This window comes from Cydia fagiglandana, chromosome 23 (genome assembly GCF_963556715.1).
Source record: "Cydia fagiglandana chromosome 23, ilCydFagi1.1, whole genome shotgun sequence".
Classification (NCBI taxonomy): Eukaryota; Metazoa; Arthropoda; class Insecta; order Lepidoptera; family Tortricidae; genus Cydia; species Cydia fagiglandana.
In genome coordinates, this window is record NC_085954.1 from 6,032,309 (window position 1) to 6,052,783 (window position 20,475).

Genomic DNA, 20,475 nt, shown 5'->3' on the forward strand with positions numbered 1-20,475 from the left:
GACGTTTGAAGAAACGTCACATCTGACACTGACATATCAAATCCATATCGTTTCTAGATCTATTAATTGAAGTATCTTAAAGTTCGAATCGGGCAGCGGGCCTGTACAAGTGTACACTCAAGAGTAATGTGGTGACATTGCTCTTGTGTCGAAAAAGTCTTTACTCGCGCCATAAACCCGTCTTATACTGGTCGTAATATAAACAAAATGCTCGTTTGTCGTGCGTGACCTTACCCTAACGAGTTACCTTTTTCGAAGCGGTTCCGTAAAAAAAGGAATATTTCTTTTTAATAATAATTTTGGGACTAGGTTTTATCGCTGACCTTACTTTTCATTCAATCAGGCAACTAACTCATCTAGACAATTGAAAATAAAAACACAATTAGTATGCGCTGTTTTATCACAGAGTTCTTATGGCCGCTTCCCGTGTTCATCCTCAGATCAGCTCGGTGGTACCATATATAATTGCATTGTCACCCGACTTATTTTAATACTACTGTACTGGGATTACTGTAATTTATTTTTGTAAACCTGTGTTGTGTACAATAAAGTGATAACTACTACTACTCACTTTCTTTGGACACGTTTCTCGACGTGGAGATGTATCCATAGAGCGACTGGTGGTGCAAGGCAGAGTAGAAGGTACAAGAGCGCGAGGAAGGTCGCCCATGAGGTGGACGGACCAAATAAAGGCATCAATGGACGGTCCCTTGCACGAATGCGCTAAACGCGCAGCCGTCAGGGAGGAGTGGAGGCGAGCCGTCAAACGTGTCACAAAGGGAGACTTCCAATGATGGCCACGACCGCTCTGTCAAGAGTGACCCGATCAAGAAGAAGAAGACTACTACTACTTATATATTATTATTTATGTGAAGTTTCAGTTCAATCGAATTAATGGTTAATGGGTCTAATTTAGCTTACAAGATTTGATTGTACTTTACTTACTCTTCTTACCTATTTTACAAAATAATAAGAAAATTTAACTCTGGCAACTGAAATCATACCAAAGCTTAATTAAGGTTTGCCGCCAAGAGATGGCGCCTCTTTCTATGTCTTATTCTTGTCTGTGGATCAGTCTTAACAAAAATAATCAAAACTTTTGCTCTGTGCCCTGTTTATCAAAAGCTTGTAACTTGTAATAGTTATAGTTATAGTTAATTTATTTATAAAATAATAATTTTACACGTCACATCATAAAAATATATCACAATTATTAATAGTAAATCACACACATATAAAACAATAATTTTGTGGTACCTACATCTACATATATCACATGCTTATTTTTGTCGAGTATGAATGTAGACAGTTAGTGGTTCGACTTTATACTTTTTTTTTTTAATAACTAGGTAGGTACATACTTTTTACTTACTTAAGAAATCACGCAAGCAATACAAGCGGAAGTCCCTTTTTGACAACTTTTGTTAGAAAGGGACTTCCACTTGTTTTACAAGTTACAAGCTTTTGATAAACAGGGCACTGGACTCAACATCCATAATCTAATTCTTATTAGGTTATTATTACGTTACAGACGATGCAACCGTATCTACGTGGGCCATACGGAAAGTTTCTGGATTCTGATATATGAGACGACTTATTTTTTCTAAGTGGCCAGTCCAGGAATTTTCAGCATGACCTAAGTATTTGCCAATATTTTCATTTTATTCAAACATATGTAGAAACTTATGTAGATTTGCGCCTACATTGCTGTGTTTCAGCCTAAAAATAATTTTAGCTAAATGATCTTGATGCTGAATAGGTATATTTTATTTGAAAGAGCGTGCGGTTTTTAATTGCGTTTACATTTAAAATAAACATTGGCATTTCAAAATAGTATTTATTATCTAAGGCTATTAATTATTTTAATTATAGCAAATATTTAAATTGGTTTACTTAGATGGTAATTAGTCTTCTTCCTCGCGTTATCCCGGCATTTCGCCACGGCTCATGGGAGCCTGGGGTCCGCTTGACAACTAATCCCAAGAATTGGCGTAGGCACTAGTCTTTACGAAAGCGACTGCCATCTGACCTTCCAACCCAGAGGGTAAACTAGGTCTTATTGGGATTAGTCCGGTTTCCTCACGATGTTTTCCTTCACCGAAAAGCGACTGGGAAATATCAAATGATATTTCGTACATAAGTTCCGAAAAACTCATTGGTACGAGCCGGGGTTTGAACCCGCGACCTCCAGATTGCAAGTCGCACGCTCTCACCGCTAGGCCACTAGCGCTTAGATGGTAATTAGTAATTACGTATAATTACGAGGTTTTGTGGGGTTTGATGGTACGTAAATATATCTGTTAACCGAAATTGTTTAAATATTGTTTACACGGCAACGGTTTCACTCACTTGAATTTTTAGTCGCTATTGGCGACATGTTTCGGGCAATTTAAAATATGTCTCACGAAAGTTTAATATCGATTGTTTAAATATAATTGTTTTCGTATTATAAATAAACTTTGAATAAACCTATGCACAGCCGCTTAAACCCATTAATCAAAGCAATTTTATAAATCCCGTTTTTTATATACACCGACAGGCCATAACAGGATTTCCTGCCTCGTCATTTTATAAAGTTTCCGAACGGACTCCAAAACTCTCGAATTGAACCGTGTGGTCTCATTAGGGGTAATTTGCATTTTAGATTAAAAATTAAAGACTTGCCGGCGGCAGATAATTGATAAAATTAATTTAATTTGATTAAAGTGCCAAAGTGAAGTTTTTGGGAACTACAGAAAAAGCGGGACTAAAAAGGCTTAAACTTTTTAATAATCTCTTAACCCAATGAATACTTTATTTACATAGGAATAAGGTGTATATTCGGTTGTAGCAGATTTCACATGAAATGTTTTTTCTGATACAGTCAAATGCCCGCTGATGGATTTTTGATATGCGTATGGAAATGACTTTTCATTACAAAAATGGATACGGGGCTTAAGTGGTATTTTTGGCAAGTAAAATACTTGATACAAGCAGCTCAACTGCAGCTGAATTTCCTTTATAAAATTAGTGACGGAATAAACGTTTTAATAGTAACGAACTTAACTCTAAATCCGCCCACCTACCTATTTTGCTGCTGACCGATTCGAATTTTGAAATAGATATCTATTAGATATCTTGTAGACATCACCAAGATACGATAACGATATGTTTAAGATCTAACCTGTCAAATTTGACATTTGCGAGATTCTGGAGATACTCTTGAACGATTTCCACAGGATAATGACTTAGAGATCCAATTTACATCTAATAGATATCTTACTCTATCTAACGTAAAAGTGACATTGGTTGTCCGAATTGCGCTGCAAAAGAGAACCAGTTGATATCTAAACTATAACGTATCTAGAATGGATCTAGTACGTGTCGTCTCTTGTGAATATCTTGAAGTTCGAATACGGCAGCGTACCTAAACAAGCTCCAATTATTTTGTGACCTATATATCCCACCTTTTGTACTGTCAACATATTTTATTATCTTCTTTTATGACATAGTTTTATTGCCTTATTATATTTGGCAACACAACCTAATGGTTCTATTTCGCATTTCTTTAGGCTATAATAGTGTCGCAAAAAAAATATGTATATTCTACTTCAAAGCCATTTCTAGATTATCAAAACTAAAACAACTTATAAACAGCTGTCTATGATTTTATAAAATTAATAAGAATGTGTTAAAGGCTTATAAAAATGATACAAATGCTAAGTAACACAGGGTCTCGTTTTACCCTTTGGGTACGGAACCCTAAAAACGAACTTTAGTGAAATTAACTCCACTGCTTTACAAAACTTCGCTGTATTGAAAAATTACTCTTTTAATTAAGAAGATACGAAATCATCAATCACAAAAGATTAAGTCAAAAAAGTCATATGTCTTTCAATATTTTGTTGACTTATGTCTTTTGTAAGGAAGCGGCGAAGTCCCATAAGGCGTATTATTTGTTTTTTTATAAACCCGGTTTTTGCGGATGTGCGTGTTTGCCTTAAGGCGGTTTGCAACTTGACATTATTGAGGGCTTAGGGCTATTTCTGTATGTACATACATACATACAGTACTTAATGTAAGTACGTGTGTGAGTAATGGGTCCTATTAGTCGTTCATTTAGTACTTGGTCACAATAAGGCAAAAAGTAGACAAGACAGATCGATCGAAATTAATATACCTACTCTGTAAAGACCAATTATTTTTCGATCATTTTTTTTTTTTTAATTTATTTAGGAAACAAACAGCCTTTTACAAATAAGTCTTACAAAAATTATTGAAAATAGGCCTAAAGTTTCATATGTTACTAGGTTGACTATTACAATAAAGGTAGTAGGTTACTTAATTATAAATTACCCGAAGGTATTATATAGTTGTGAATACTACACGCAAATAAAGTAAGAATACAATGCGAAATATAACTATACTGGGTCAAGCAAATCTTGTCAGTAGCAAACGGCGGCAAATTTGAAAAATCGCGGGTTAGCAACACTGTGTTCGAATAATTCGAAAATCGCGTGTCATCTGTGTTTTATCTGTGAAATGTGGATCGTGAATGACAGCCATCATCTTGTTTGTTTACAAATGGTTTACAATGTTTACATTCTGAATCGATTCTATTTCAAGAGATATTTCTGCTGTGTCACCATTAAATACCAATATATTAAACAAGACTGTGCTTAATTAAAGCTAAGGTGCCTACAATGCCTACAGTGCCAACTGAGAAATCTAATAAAATATGAAAATCCAGTATGACATCTACCTGCTGAAGCAATGATTTTATTCATACATTCTTGTTTAACGGCATAGTTCACTTACAATTTTATTTTGAGATCTTCAAATTAGTTAATCATTTTTATCAACATCACACACCGCTTTTAAATTGTCCGTCCATACGTATTAATAACAATTTCAAACATTTTCAATAGAGAATCCGCGAGTGACAATTTGAATTAACGTACGTGACAAGGCGCGCTCAGCGGAAAAAAAAGTTTTGGTTCGATGTACATTGTACATTGCTGCTTTTCTTAGCGCAATACTACTCTTTGAGTGTTGCCCTACTTTAGTTTGCTTTACATTACTACTGACAAGATTTGCTTGACGCACTATAGAAACTAGAGATCATGTGAGTAGTATCTGACATTAGTGTCATACACTGGTTTACTATGGTGGTAGAGTGAATGACAGTTACGTATTGAGGTGTCATTCATTGGGTCGTAACTAGTGTCGTACATTGGTTACAGCTATCATGTAAACTTGATGCACCTCCATGTCAAACACTGGGTCAACGACATTTTTTTTTTCATAGTCTTACAATGGGACTTGTCTACGTAGATAACCATGATAAAGTTGATATAATCTGCTATTTTATCTTTAAATTAATATAAACCAGCCGCCACAAGGCCGCTTCCAGACAATTGTACCCCCCTATTACCCCTCCTATCTCCCCTCATATCCCCCTATTACCCCTCCTATCCTAGTGTTCCTTCGGTTGATTGCAAATTCCGAATTAAGATTAGGAATTAAGGCGTTTGCAAACTTTAGCCGACGATACACAAAAATTTGCAAACATGCTAACTCCATTTGAAAGAGTTAGCGAACGACTGAGACGTATACATTAAGTTATAATAAAGAAAAATATGAATATGTGACTGTTTTCAAAAAATAATTCGTCCCCTTTTTTTCAGTGCGTCCCCTCTGGGTCCGACTGCAAGGCGGCAAGCGCCCCCTAGTGGCCGGGCAGAAGACTGAACTCATCTGCCAAGCTGTAGGCGCGAGGCCCAAACCCTCAATCACATGGTGGCGAGGCGGTACCAAGCTTAAGAATGTTAGAGAAACTGTAAGTACATATTTGTATTTAATCTTACTTTAGATGCATTTATAAACAACAAGCAATTTACCAAGATGTCACTGAAAGGTAGAAATCGCCATCTAGTGGCAGAAAACTGAACTAATCTGCCAGTCTGTAGGCGCGAGGCCCAAACCCTCAATCACATGGTGGCGAGGCGGTACCAAGCTTAAGAATGTTAGAGAAATTGTAAGTACATTATTTTATATAAATAATCTTGCTTTTAGAAGCATTTTACCAAGATGACACTGCAAGATGGAAAGCGTCCTCTAGTGATAGTAGACTGAATTAATCTGCCAAGCTGTAAGCGCCAGGCCCAAACAGGCCATTACTTGGTAGAGGCTTAGAGGATATCAGGATATAACCAAACGGAGAAGCATTAGTGAGTGAAAAGTGCGACTGTGTGCACGTTTCCCCCCGCAAAAAATGGCGGAATTATTTGTACGCTAACAAGATATCCCTCCTCCCTTCCGACATGTCGGAAGCCGGCGTTGCTCGAAGAATAACACCAGTAATTTTTAGGTGTGGTGGTGTGGAACCAACCATCATCATCTCAGCCATAAGACGTCCACTGCTGAACATAGGCCTCCCCCTTGTGGGGGGTGAATGCCATAATCGCCACGCTTGGAAGGTAGGTGGCGATCGCAGTCGAGTACACCGAATTCGAGGGACGCTGCTGCCCGTCTACCGGTGGTCTTGGACGTGGTTTAAGGACATACCCGGGTCCTGGACGTAGTTTAAGGACATACCCGGGTGCTGGACGTAGTTTAAGGACATACCCGGGTCCCGTGGGTGGTTAGTAAGAAACATATTCTTTAAAAAATGTTGTCAACGTGTTTTTGGGCGATACCTGTATAGGTAGTAGGTAGGTAGGTACGATGTCGTATTTAAAGTACAGTCAGCAGCAGAAGTTGCTAAGCGAGCGAGTTGTTCAAAATTAACTTGACACGCTCTTATTCTCTTAACAATAAAGTCGCGTCAAGATCATTTTGAACACCTCGCCCGCTCAGCAACTTCTGCTGCTGACTGTACGTATACCGGGTGGGGTATATAAATTCGTCATCAATTCATCAGGCTGATACAATTACAACCCCACCCAATCCTTTACAATATCCTTTCATACTATTCAAATTACCTCTAATTAAAATAATGATCCTCCATAAGCGCACTCATTTTTCGAGCGGAAACCTAATAAACGAAATTAAACTTTATCACAATACGTTTAAGTGCTATAAATATGGATAATTTTCGGATTTTGGTTCATTAAAGGTAATTATGAGAGTACAGTTTTGTACGGTTTAATGCGTGATCGTATTTTTATTGCTGTTTTTAAATAAAATATAGTTAAAGCGATCTCTATACAGTTTGGTAATTTCATTCATCGGAATATTTAAATTCGGAAGAGTATTCTTATTGTAATAACAGGTCATAAATTTGATCTGGATTTGTTATGGTGATATGTCAGTGTCAAAAGTGACGTATCTGACTGATGAAGATGCCTCCATTGCGAAAACTACAGACCTACAGCTATAGTAAGACATCTGTACTCATTACAGCAAGGCATCTGCAGATGTCCTGCGATAAGATATCCGCAGATACCAAAATGAAAGAAAAAGATATCGGCAGATGCTGTATCTGTCGGTATCTGCCGATATATCATCGCTGTGTCTGTGATAGCCTTTAATTTATACCGGGTGTGGCCTGTAATATGAGCAAAATATTAAACTGTAGGCTGTGGCTGTACTCCTCATACTGAAGTCTCAGCGACTTTTAAAAATAACTTGTGGTTTGATTTTTAATACGCTTTAAAGTTTATTCTAAGACGCAAAGTATTGCGAATTCTATTATGTTTAAGGCGTGACAAGCAACGTCAATCACAAATGATATGGCGTGGCGATGGCGTCCATTGAAGATAATATTTATTTTGTATGAAAAATAGGGACTCTAAATACTTCATAATTTTTTAAAGTTGTTGAACAAAAGTGTCATCGTTTGAGAAGTACAATCTATGTTTTACTTAATTATTTGCTCATGTTACAGGCCACGCCCGGTATCAGTGTATAGTATAGACGTGCTCTAACATGTTTAGATCGGATGCAGAACAACCATTTTGTTTGCACAATTGGTCGGCGCGTGTAATTGCCCCTAATAGTCGGACGCACAATGCGGACAGCACAATAGTTAACCATTATATTGATGCGCTGATAGCCACAGTGGCTTCTTCAACAGTAAGTACGGTTTTTAAGGTAGAGGGAATATATTTCCCATCTGACTTTGAAATGTATTTTAAAACGATAGGGTTCACTTTTGCATAATTTCTTTTGCTTTATAAGTTGGGTTAAAAAAACTTGGATTTTTTTAAAATAAATATAGTCATTATGAAGTTTACACTGAGGAGATATCTTAAAAAACACTAACATTGAAAATGTTCAATCGCTCCTAAAACTAGTTTCTGAACTGAATTCTATACTAAAAGAATGCCATATGTTGAAGCAATTTATAAACCATTTCTTTTTTTTTAACAAAACAGCTATTATGCCGGGTGTGGCGTGTAATATGAGCAAAAAATTAAACTGTAGGCTGTCCTTCTCATACTGACCAACATTTGTTCAGCAACTTTTAAAAATAACTTGTGGTTTGATTTTTAATACACTTTAAAGTTTATTCTAAGACGCAATGTATTGCGAATTTTGTTATGATTAAGGCGTGACAAGCAACGTCAATCACAATGATATGTCGTGGCGATGGCGTCCATTGAAGATAATATTTATTTTGTATGAAAAATACCCTAAATTCTTCATAATTTTTTAAAGTTGTTGAACAAAAGTGTCACCGTTTGAGGAGTACAATCTATGTTTTAATTATTTGCTCGTGTTACAGGCCACACCCGGTATACTTTAATTTATACAAGATAAAATCAAGATTTCTTTACCACTAGAATTGGCTAGTTATCGCTTCTACTCTAATAAATTACAAAAATACTCCAAGCAATTAATTCTCTGATACCATACAAACAAAACGTGTATTCCATTATCTATGCTCATTGAGGTTATTACTAACCCCTATACCTCATTTTAATTTAAAAAAGTTGTATCTCCTCACTATACTTTAAGTAATTACGGCCTTTTTTAATTAAGCTTAATTGTATAAAAGCTTTTTATAATAGACTTTCTAGACACGTGTTTTGTTCAATTAAAAAATAGGGGTCACGTTTTGAGTCTATTGATCTGTTTCCTTTTCTCTATGCCACTATAATTAACGTACCTGTATTAAACAATTATGTGTGTAGGTAGCAGTGGCGGGGTGTCCATAAAAGCCGCTTTCCACCGGCTTGGCTGTTTTTGGACGTATGAGCAGAGTTGTAAAGGAAATATGTAAGCCAAATTAGCCCCGGCTTGCCTATGGATATGTATGACGCGCCGCCACTAGTAGACTGAGAGAAAAGTACAACAAAAATACACTTAGAATTACAAAAATAAACTTAATCCGGGGACAAGGAGTGTTAACTAATAGGAACAAATTGACTTTTGCAATTTCTATTAGTTCTTGCAATTTCTATTATCTGTTTGTTGAAATTATATTTGGGATTACTGAGCTGTTTGTAGAAATAAATAAACTTTACAGAAATAGTGAAACGTCCATAATTATTACTAAAACTTCATTTTTTCCCTCAGTACAGAACTTTTTTTTAATTCCTGGTGATGATTTTTCTCTCAGTGTAGTAGTGTGTCCCTTAGGGCCCCCCCACATCTGGCGTCTTTCGAGCGTCGGCGTCTGTCGGCGTCGGTCCAGCGCTATGGAAAATGACGTCGCTGCGCAGTTGCGTCGACGCTGCGTCGACGTTGCGACGACGTCGGCCATAGAATTGTAGACGCCGACGCTCGAAAGACGCCAGATGTGGGGGGGCCCTTATATTCATTGATCGATGAAAAAAAAACTTATGCGAGATACGTACCTGTGTACTAAAATTAACCGTCATCACACCGATTACTTTATCTACAGTAAAGAACTATAAAGTTTCCCATAATTGGGCAATAACTGTAGAAGTCTGACTAGAGCTTAAAAAACTGGACAAGTGCGAGTCGGACTCACCCACCGAGGGTTCCGTATATACTTTTTAGGGTTCCGTATCCAAAGGGTAAAACGGGACCCTATTACTAAGACTCTGCTGTCTGTCCGTCCGTCCGTCCGTCTGTCACCAGGCTGTATCTCACGAACCGTGATAGCTATAGACAGTTGAAATTTTCACAGATGATGTATTTCTGTTGCCGCTATAACAACAAATACTAAAAACAGAATAATATAAAGATTTAAGTGGGGCTCCCATACAACAAACGTGATTTTTGACCGAAGTTAAGCAACGTCGGGCGGGGTCAGTACTTGGATGGGTGACCGTTTTTTTGTCTTTTTTTTTGCATTATGGTACGGAACCCTTCGTGCGCGAGTCCGACTCGCACTTGCCCGGTTTTAGTATTTGTTGTTATAGCGACATCAGAAATACTAATATCTGTGAAAATTTCAACTGTCCGGTTGACCGTCGTTTTCTTCTATTACCCAACTATCGATATCGATAAAAAAATGTTTCTAACTCTAGCCAGATTGCGACAGTCTTTTGTTTTGCCGTGTAAATTACCACCAACACCATTACCATGTTTACATGTCTCTGTTTGGCCCGATGGATGACTGGTAGAGAATGCCATTAGGCATTAAGTTCGCCATTTGTACATTATTTTATGTTTTGTGCAATAAAGTTTAAATAAATGAATAAATTCCGTCCTCTGTTTAATGCTGTCCATCTCAAATGATTATGAAGTTTTATTGAGACCTTACTGTTCAGACTTTACTGTGCCGCTGAGAGAAAGACGGTGTTCGCCTGACCACTGATTAGGTCTTGTCAAAGTCTAGTTTAGGTTCTAGGGCATGTTCCATTCAATCGCTATATTGTATACCTATATATTTTTTATTTATTTTTTCTATTCATTCTGTCGACTTAATCATGTTTACAAAATTTTGTTAAAACCTTACTGTTCAGACTTTACTGTGCCGCTGAGAGAAAGACGGTGTTCGCCTGACCACTGATTAGGTCTTGTCAAAGTCTAGTTTAGGTTCTAGGGCATGTTCCATTCAATCGCTATATTGTATACCTATATATTTTTTATTTATTTTTTCTATTCATTCTGTCGACTTAATCATGTTTACAAAATTTTGTTAAAATGAATAGGAATGCAAGACGCAATTATATTCATCAGTCTATTGACGATTGTCCTCCCGCAAAGCTGTGGAAATTTCTCAAGTCTCTTGGAGTGGGCAAGAGTCAGCAAGGTTGCACGACGGGTGTTTCGGATTTAGAAGCCATTAATCAACACTTTAGTTCTTCTCCGGTCGAGCTTAACCCGTCTGTTAAGCAACGGACGTTGTCCCTTCTAGCCAATGCTCCTCGGCCCGATTCTCCTTTGTTCCACTTCCGTTGTATTTCACCGCAGGAGGTTCTTGCCATCCTTCGTACAATCAAAACTAAAGCAGTTGGTGAAGATGGGCTTAGTTTGGCCATGATTATGCTCGTGGCTGAAATTATCGCACCCATCCTGGCCAAAATAATTAATTTCTCGCTCTCGTCTGGCTCTTTTCCCTCATCTTGGAAACTTGCCCATGTCATCCCTTTGCCAAAAGTCTCCAATCCTACATCTTTTTCATAGTACCGCCCAATTTCTATTCTTCCGATTCTCTCTAAAGTAATTGAACATTTTGTCAACAAGCTTCTCTCTTCGTTTCTCAACAGATATAACCTCTGGAATCCCTTTCAATCTGGTTTCCGCCCCGGGCATAGTACTGTTTCAGCTTTAGTCAAGGTAACCGAGGACATCCGATTTAATATTGAAAAAAAGGAGCTGACGGCTTTGGTCCTCTTGGACTTCAGCAGTGCATTCAACTCCGTAGACTTTGATGTACTCCTCGCTATTCTACGGAATTACAATCTGTCCGCTCTAACTCTTTCTTGGTTTCGTGGTTACCTATTTGGAAGGCGCCAGCGGGTTATGGTCGAGGATTCTGTTTCCTCATGTTGTGAACTGACCGCGGGGGTCCCACAAGGCGGAGTGCTGTCCCCTTTACTTTTCTCCTTATTTATAGATGGAATCACGAAATCACTTGTCTCCTTGTATCACCTTTATGCAGATGACTTGCAAATCTACTCAGCGGCAAGCATAGATAATTTGGGTCCTTTAATATGCCAACTTAACCGGGATCTCGACTCTATCCGCGACTGGGCATCATCATTTGGCCTTATGGTTAACGCGAAGAAATCACAGGCAATTCTGATTGGGAGTCCTCACTTCATCTCAAAGTTATCTGAAGTGACAGTGCCAGAAGTTATCTTCGATGGAACACACATTCCTTTCTCTGCTACCGTCAGGAACTTAGGCATTGTCATTGATCAGACCCTTTCTTGGGGTCCCCATGTGACTGAAACCAGTAGGAGACTCTTTGCTTCGCTGCACTCACTTCGCCGTCTCCAAAGTTTCCTCCCTATTCACACAAAAATAATGCTTGCACGCTCCCTTTTGATCCCACTCCTAGATTATGCGGATATCGCCATTCTAGATCTCAATGAGGAACTGCTTGGCAAGCTTGAACGTTTGCAAAATGTATGCATAAGATATATCTTTGGGCTACGCAAATTTGACCACATCTCAGCTTTCCGCTCCCAGCTTAAGTGGCTGCCCGTCCGTCGCCGTAGAGACATCCATATCCTCTCCCTTCTCTTCAATGTCCTGTTTTCTCCCTCTTGCCCTCCTTATCTCTCTGGGAGATTTAAAATTTTTAGCAGACGGCAGCGGGCACCGACTCCGTTCCAGCGCGAACCTCTCTCTGTGTATTCCACCTCACAAACACCGTTCCTATCACATGTCCTACACCGTTTACTCAGTAACATTATGGAATTCTATACCATCTTCTCTTCGACAGTGTCAATCGGTCGCATCGCTAAAGGCGAATTTAAAAAGGTTATGGCTAGCAGACAAAACTTAATTTAAAGGATGTGCGCGGTATTGTAGGTTTTATACAGGTTGTATATATGTAATATGTATTATAGAAAATATATATATATGTATTTAGTTGTGTACATATGTATTTAATTGTGTATATATGTGTATATTTATAAGTAACTAAGAAACTTTTCGTTTTTATTATCATTATAATTTTCTTTTCTTGTTCTTTTATTTACACTGTTGGTACTGTACGGATGCCTACCGTCTCCAATTCTCCCTCAATTGCTCAAAGGTTAACTGGAAGAGATCCCTTAAAGGGATAAGTTCGCCTTTGTACTAATGACCAATGTTATTTTTCCTGTTTTGTTTTGATTTTTGTACAATAAAGTGTTTTACTACTACTACTACTACTAAAACCTTACTGTTCAGACTTTACTGTGCCGCTGAGAGAAAGACGGTGTTCGCCTGACCACTGATTAGGTCTTGTCAAAGTCTAGTTTAGGTTCTAGGGCATGTTCCATTCAATCGCTATATTGTATATAATGATATAAAGTGATCTAGATCGTAACGCTAGAAGTAACAATGAGATTGATACTAGATTTTTATACTGTAATCATTTTAAGTACTTTTTTAACAATTTAATTGCTAGGATACGGTACAGTCCGCAGCAATAGTAGAGGAACATCGTGCCAAAAATATCTGCCACACCCGAATACTTTCCCAAATATAGATATATATGTAGCTACTTTTATGCTGTCTGTAGGTACTAATTGCTTTGGTTAGTAACGACCTCTTATTTGTTTTGCCTATTTATAAAGCAAGTCTTCTCTTTCAGACCTCTACCGATGGTAACATCACCAACAGCATCCTGACCTTCGAGCCAGCCATTGACGACGCAGGCAGGGTCCTGTCTTGCCGAGCGACCCAACCTTCCCTACCTCACTCTACCCATGAAGATGGGTGGAAGATGGAGATCCAACGTAAGTCCAGCATCATCCTGCCATTGACGTTGTCGGCAGAGTCGTCTCTTGCCGAGCGACCCAACCTTACCTACCTCACTCCACACATGAGGATGGATGGAAGATGGAGATCCAACGTAAGTCCAGCATCATCTAGCCATTGACGACGCCGGCAGAGTCCTATCCTGCAGAGCGACCCAACCTTCTCTACCCTACTCTACACATGAAGATGAATGGAAGATGGAGATCCAACGTAAGTCCAACATAACTGAGCTAGCTATTGACGATGTCGGCAGAGTCCTCTCTTGCCGAGCGACCCAACCTTCCCTACCCCACTCCACACATGAAGATTGGTGGAAGATGGAGATCCAACGTAAGTCCAGCATCATCCAGCCATCGATGATGCCAGCAGAGTCCTATCTTGCAGAGCGACCTAACCTTCTCAACCCCACTCCACCTATAAAGGTGGAACCAACATAAGCATCGTCCAGCCATTGACGATGCAGAGAGTCGTATAGCTTGCCGAGCGACCCAACCGTCCCTACCCCACTCTACCCATGAAGATGGGTGGAAGATGGAGATCCAACGTAAGTCCAGCATCATCCAGCCATCGACGATGCCAGCAGAGTCCTATCTTGCAGAGCGACCTAACCTTCTCAACCCCACTCCACCTATAAAGGTGGAACCAACATAAGCATCGTCCAGCCATTGACGATGCAGAGAGTCGTATAGCTTGCCGAGCGACCCAACCTTCCCTACCTCACTCCACACATGAGGATGGATGGAAGATGGAGATCCAACGTAAGTCCAACATAACTGAGCTAGCTATTGACGATGCCGACAGAGTCCTCTCTTGCCGAGCGATCCAACCTTCCCTACCTCACTCTACCCATGAAGATGGATGGAAGATCCAACGTAAGTCCAGCATAACTGTCGTATACAACAAATATCGATTAATCGTCAAAAGTTTACTGCCAAAACCACCAGCTTTCATAACATTTTACGCAAGGCAAGGCACTGCGGGGTTGCGAACTGCATTGCAGCCATAATTGTGTTTTTAGTTTTAAGATATATTTTGTAATAGTGAAACCTGGATAAGTGAGATCTCAAGGGACGAGCAAATTTGTCTCACTTAAAGAGGTTTTCCACTTAAGGACTGTTCAGTTTACTAAGCGGACACTCTTACACCTCTTTTAATCGGCGAATTTAAAATCAATTGACGTACAGCTCATAACAATATAATAAACAATCCCTCATTTATCAATTGCTACATATTTGTTCCCATAATAGTCAAATATTTTTCCCGAAGGACCGAACAAATTTGGAACATAGCAAGTTAGTTCTGCAATAAGGATGCACAGGCTAGTATTCACTGCGAAAAATCGTAAATATGTACAAATTTTCCAAGTTAAACGTGAATAAAATAATTAAAACATTTGCAGAGCATCATATGCTTGAAGATTTTACAAAATCCCGGCACAGAAGCGGCCCGGCCAATCCAGAAACAAAAGTATTGTCATGCGGCTGTTAAAATCAATAAATTACTTATCGGTTCGCGAAATTTCTAAGACAGCAGGCGTTAGAGTAGGCACAGATTAAAATATAAGAAGTATGTACAATAAATGGACCCATAGAAAGAAAAAAATGGACAAAAGAATTACAGAGCAGCGAAAGCAATCGAAAAAAAGAAGCGTCAAACTGTACTACATTTTACATTAAGATAAATTTCGTAGCATTTTAATGGACAACGGAAAATGCGTAAAATGTTGCTGTAGTACGTTACCGATGGCCCTGATGCTACCATGCCGTTGTAGAAGATCATATATTCGACGAGGAGAGTAACATCAAAATTGACCAATTCATGAAGAAAGTCCTTGTCTGGCAGGCAATTGGTTCCTGTGGCCTTAAAAAGTTTGTTCTATTTTGCGACATGAACTTTGGTTGCGACATTTACAGAAAATAATGCATCTAATAACGAGTACTTTCCGTCTATCAGACGCATAATGTCACCTCTTCATTTCGGCCTGATTTGGCAAGTGCCCACTATGCTGGTCAGAAAGTGAAGCTACTGAATTTGAAAAACATTGATTTCGTTCAAAAACAAGTCAACTCATCTAATTGCCCGGAGCTCCACTCCATCGAGTGGCACTAGACCAATGTGAAGATGCACTTAAAAAAGGGTAGATGAGAAGCTAAAACATTGAAAGAATTCAAACGAATGTTGTTTACAACTTGTCAAAAAGTGTCAAAAATTGATGTGCAGGCACTTGAACGGCGCAACCGTATAAAAGTACGAAAATCTTACCGATGTTATTATATTATACTATATTTACATTAAAATGTTTTGCGTTGGTTTCCGTTTTTATTATATTTATCTAAATAAAGCGATTCCAGAATTAGAAAAATGTAATTTATACTTTTTTGTGTGTCCGCTTAATAAAATGAACAGTCCTTACACAGGCTCCCAGTTAGCCAGGTACAAATAAATTTCTGTCTCAGTTACAGAGGGTTCCATTAATAGAGGTGAGAATAGAGTATATTTCAGTTACAGGGTTAATAAGGTATTTAGTAATTATCTTTAAAAATAAATAAGGTAAAATAATCCTTGTCCCTAAATATTTTTTAAGTCTGTTTAAATATTTCTTTGAATTTATTTTGAATGATTCTCCAAAGGATAGATATTTCAAAATTAAATTAAATTTGATACGGACTTCATTGCGTAATTTAATAAATGAAAATTTATTTTCGTGTTACTTATCAAAATTTCAGCTTTCGTTTCGATAGTTTTAACTACTTACATAAATTAACTAAATCAAACTTGAAGTTGTTTAGACACAAATGCAAATGCGGAATTTGTGGATAAACGAAGAGTTAGTAAGAATACGGAAATTGTTCAGTGAAGTCCAAGTTAGAGAGGTCATAGATTGACGTTATCTCAGATACAGAAGTCAATTCCCTATAAGTAAAATTCTAAAAAACAATTAGGAAAATGTAATCTTATAAATATAGTCTTAGTAAAAGAGGTAAAATACACTCTCTGTCTCAATTATAGAAGTAAATGTGACTATAAAATCACAACAACGAATCCCATTATAGAGGTTAGTTTTTTCTCAGTAACAGAGGTAATTCAGTGCTAAAGTGTCGGGACCGCACCATGAGTCCCAGTTATAGAGGTTTCTCACTTATCCAGGTCCCACTTAACCAGGTTTCACTGTAATATGTAAGTATTTATCTATGGGCCAATAGTTGCTTGAAAATAAATGTTTTCATTCATTCATAGCTTACTGACTTGTGACATTTTAAAGGGTTATCATGTTATCAATTACACGTTCCATGTTTGTCAAAGGATTAACATCTCCGATATATGACTAAGTAGACCACACAAAAAGCCAATAATATTTTACAGCCTATCATTTACAGTGTTTGTGAAAAAAAAACTGCCAGTCAAGCTGATTTTAATTCTGTGTCCTTGATTATCTAGTTTAAATTTTCCCGTTGAAAGTCTCGGGCAAATACAAAAAGATTTGTATTGATACTTATTAAATGTGTTCAATTTGAGTACCATAGCTGTAGCACTGGTCTAAAGTTGAGTGGTTTTACGGTACGATACGGCGTCCATTCACATAAACGTCTGTGGTTCACACGTGCCATATTACCTGTCACTTCCACAGAATGAATGACGAAACCAATTGGAACTCATTTGAAGTCAATTAATGAGTTACCATTACGCACAGACCGCACAGTAATTGGAGGCAGCCTCCTGATATTAGTCTAATCTATTAGTCATTCGAAAATGGCGTAAGAGACAGCTTTAGGTTGCATTCTTTGTACAAGCGGTAGCGGTAGCGGTATGAAAATTATGAACGATTTTTTCATAGAAAAATATAAAAAGATCCATAAATAAAAAGCACTTGATGATTGAGCTTCCAAAAGTTAGTATGGAACTTGGTTTTCGATTTTAACTTTTTATGGCTATGGTTATTATACATAAAATTTTAAGTATAAAAAGATTCCATATTTCCACCCAGAGAGGAAAATGGGGACTACGCGGCTGCCCTATGTCAAAACCTAGTAGGGCTTCAAATACAATTTTACAAGCATAAATACTTACATAAAATGTGGCAAATAAAAAAAACCTTACTAGTCTAGAAAGGGGTATAAAGATAAAGCCTAAATATATACACCTTATAAAACAAAGTCCCCCGCCGAGTCTGTCTGTTTGTATGTTTGTTCGCAAATAACTCAAAATCTACTGAACGGATTTTCATGCAGTTTTCACCTATAAACAGAGTGTTTCTTGAGGAAGGTTTAAGTGTAAGTATAATTTGTTAACCCGTGCGAAGCCGGAGCGAGTCGCTAATTGTAATATCTGTATGTATGTTATGTTATTTAACGGTTACTATTTTGCCTACGAGTATTTACGTACATTTTTGAAGTGAAAACTTTTTTAGCGGCGCTGTGCACTTTTTGTGATAGGGAAAAAATGTTAAACTCGCGACATGTCACGTGACCGTAAGATTCGTAAGACGTAAGACGGACACATGGCCTGATCGAAAAACTGTTACAATTTCATTGAGTTTTCACTTCTGCCGGCACTCCCTTTGCTAAAGTTTGGTTTTAACTGTTTTAAGCCCTTACTAGTTAGGGTTCCGTACCCAAAGGGTAAAACGGGACCCTATTACTAAGACTTCGCTGTCCGTCCGTATGATGATGTATTTCTGTTGCCGCTATTACAACAAATACTAAAAACAGAATAAAATAAAGATTTGAATGGGGCTCCCATACAACAAACGTGATTTTTGACCAAAGTTAAGCAACGTCGGGAGTGGTCAGTACTTGGATGGGTGACCGTTTTTTTTTTGTTCTTTTTTTTGCATTATGGTACGGAACCCTTCGTGCGCGAGTCCGACTCGCACTTGCCCGGTTTATTGATTTAGGGCAGCCGTACATTTGTGTGGTATAGCGTTCGTCCACTGTAGCTTTAAACCAAAATCAGCCTCCATATGCCACTCTTTGATCTCCATAGTGGCAGAGTATAAAGCCAATTAGCAAGCCAGATTTGGCCAAGAATAGACAACTGAAAGCACCCTTGTAGGCACTATTGCCGCCTAGATTACCTTCTATGCTTTGACGCAACGTTTAAATTCTAAAACGACTCAAATCTCATGTAAATTCACGGTAAATTCATCCTTATTATATTATTAGTAAGCTCCGTAATTGCTTATTGGAAATTTAGGTAGATTAACATTGGTTGATGAAAGGAAGTCGATATCAAACGCCAATGTAAAGTGAACCCCGGATTCGTTAAAAAAAAGTCATCTGAGAGCGCTCTTATACTGGTTTTGACTATGAGATCGCGTTCTGTATGCGATTAGAATACTATGGCGGTTACGTCATTTTGGCATAAGTATGTCATAAAGCGGCCAAGCTGAGTGGCCAGTAATCGTCAAAGGGACCAATATCATTGACAATGGGGCATTTATGGGGCTAATATGGATTTCAGGTGTTCCGTGATATTCGTGAATTGATCGTTTGATAAGTGTAATCATATTGGGCATTGTCATTGTCACCCTATTATTGATGTGGAGCAAGAATAGAAAAGCCTATTTATTCATATATCATGCTTTTTAGGGTTCCGTACCCAAAGGGTAAAACGGGACCCTATTACTAAGACTTCGCTGTCCGTCCGTCCGTCTGTCACCAGGCTGTATCTCACGAACCGTGATAGCTAGACAGTTGAAATTTTCACAGATGATGTATTTCTGTTGCCGCTATAACAACAAATACTAAAAACAGAATAAACTAAAGATTTAAATGGGGCTCCCATACAACAAACGTGATTTTTGACCAAAGTTAAGCAACGTCGGGAGTGGTCAGTACTTGGATGGGTGACCGTTTTTTTTTTTGTTTTTTTTTTTTTGCATTATGGTACGGAAACCTTCGTGCGCGAGTCCGACTCGCACTTGCCCGGTTTTTATTCCTATCCGCTTTTGCCGATTGCGCGTCGATATATTAGGTAGACCTTCGAAAGTTTGCGGGTCACTTCTGGGTGAGATTAGCTCAGGACGGGAGAGTGGCGTACTCAAAGAGGCTTAAGGTGACAGTCCATTTCCAACGACAGCTCCATTACTGTTCATTTTACTATGGAAATTGACAATGACAGCGACGCGTTCAGTACCGGTAGTGCAGCTGCGGTTAGAAATGGAATGTTACCATTATGCTCAACAGTGGGCGATAAATATGATGATAAAAATTAATTTTGTTCACAGATCTACCGCTAGTGAAGCTTGAGTTGGGAGCGAACCTGGACGCCAGCAAGGTCGTAGAGGGTTCTGATGTGTACATCGACTGCAGAGTGCGAGCAAATCCTTGGCATACGCACGTACATTTCACTCACAATGTAAGTTGAAAAAAAAAAATTTGTATTGTTATTGTGTGAAATCAAATGTTATATTTATTCTTCTTTATCGTATCCTCATGATTCAGGGACGTGATGACTTTGGCCACTCTTTATCAGTGCTCTCCAAGCTCCTCTATCCTGGGCCCGGAAAAAGTTGTTTACGAAATACTAAAAGCTTTTTAGGTTTAAAAAACTTTATTTCACAAAGAAATTTACATTTCGCTTGATGAGAAAAATTACATATTTATCTTAAATTACAAGAGCATCAACATTTCTTATGAGCATTTTTTATGATCTTAATCA

At 38.3% G+C, this 20,475-nt stretch overlaps 1 protein-coding gene across 1 annotated transcript in view; it reads left to right on the top strand.

The window, feature by feature from the left end:
- Positions 1-20,475, top strand: part of LOC134675923 (kin of IRRE-like protein 2) — a 645,800-nt gene that overhangs the window by 597,352 nt on the left and 27,973 nt on the right. Inside the window, exons 9-11 of the mRNA XM_063534268.1 lie at positions 5,667-5,818; positions 13,649-13,793; positions 20,042-20,172. Coding sequence (XP_063390338.1) covers positions 5,667-5,818; positions 13,649-13,793; positions 20,042-20,172 — 428 coding nt within the window. The remainder of the gene's footprint in view (positions 1-5,666; positions 5,819-13,648; positions 13,794-20,041; positions 20,173-20,475) is intronic.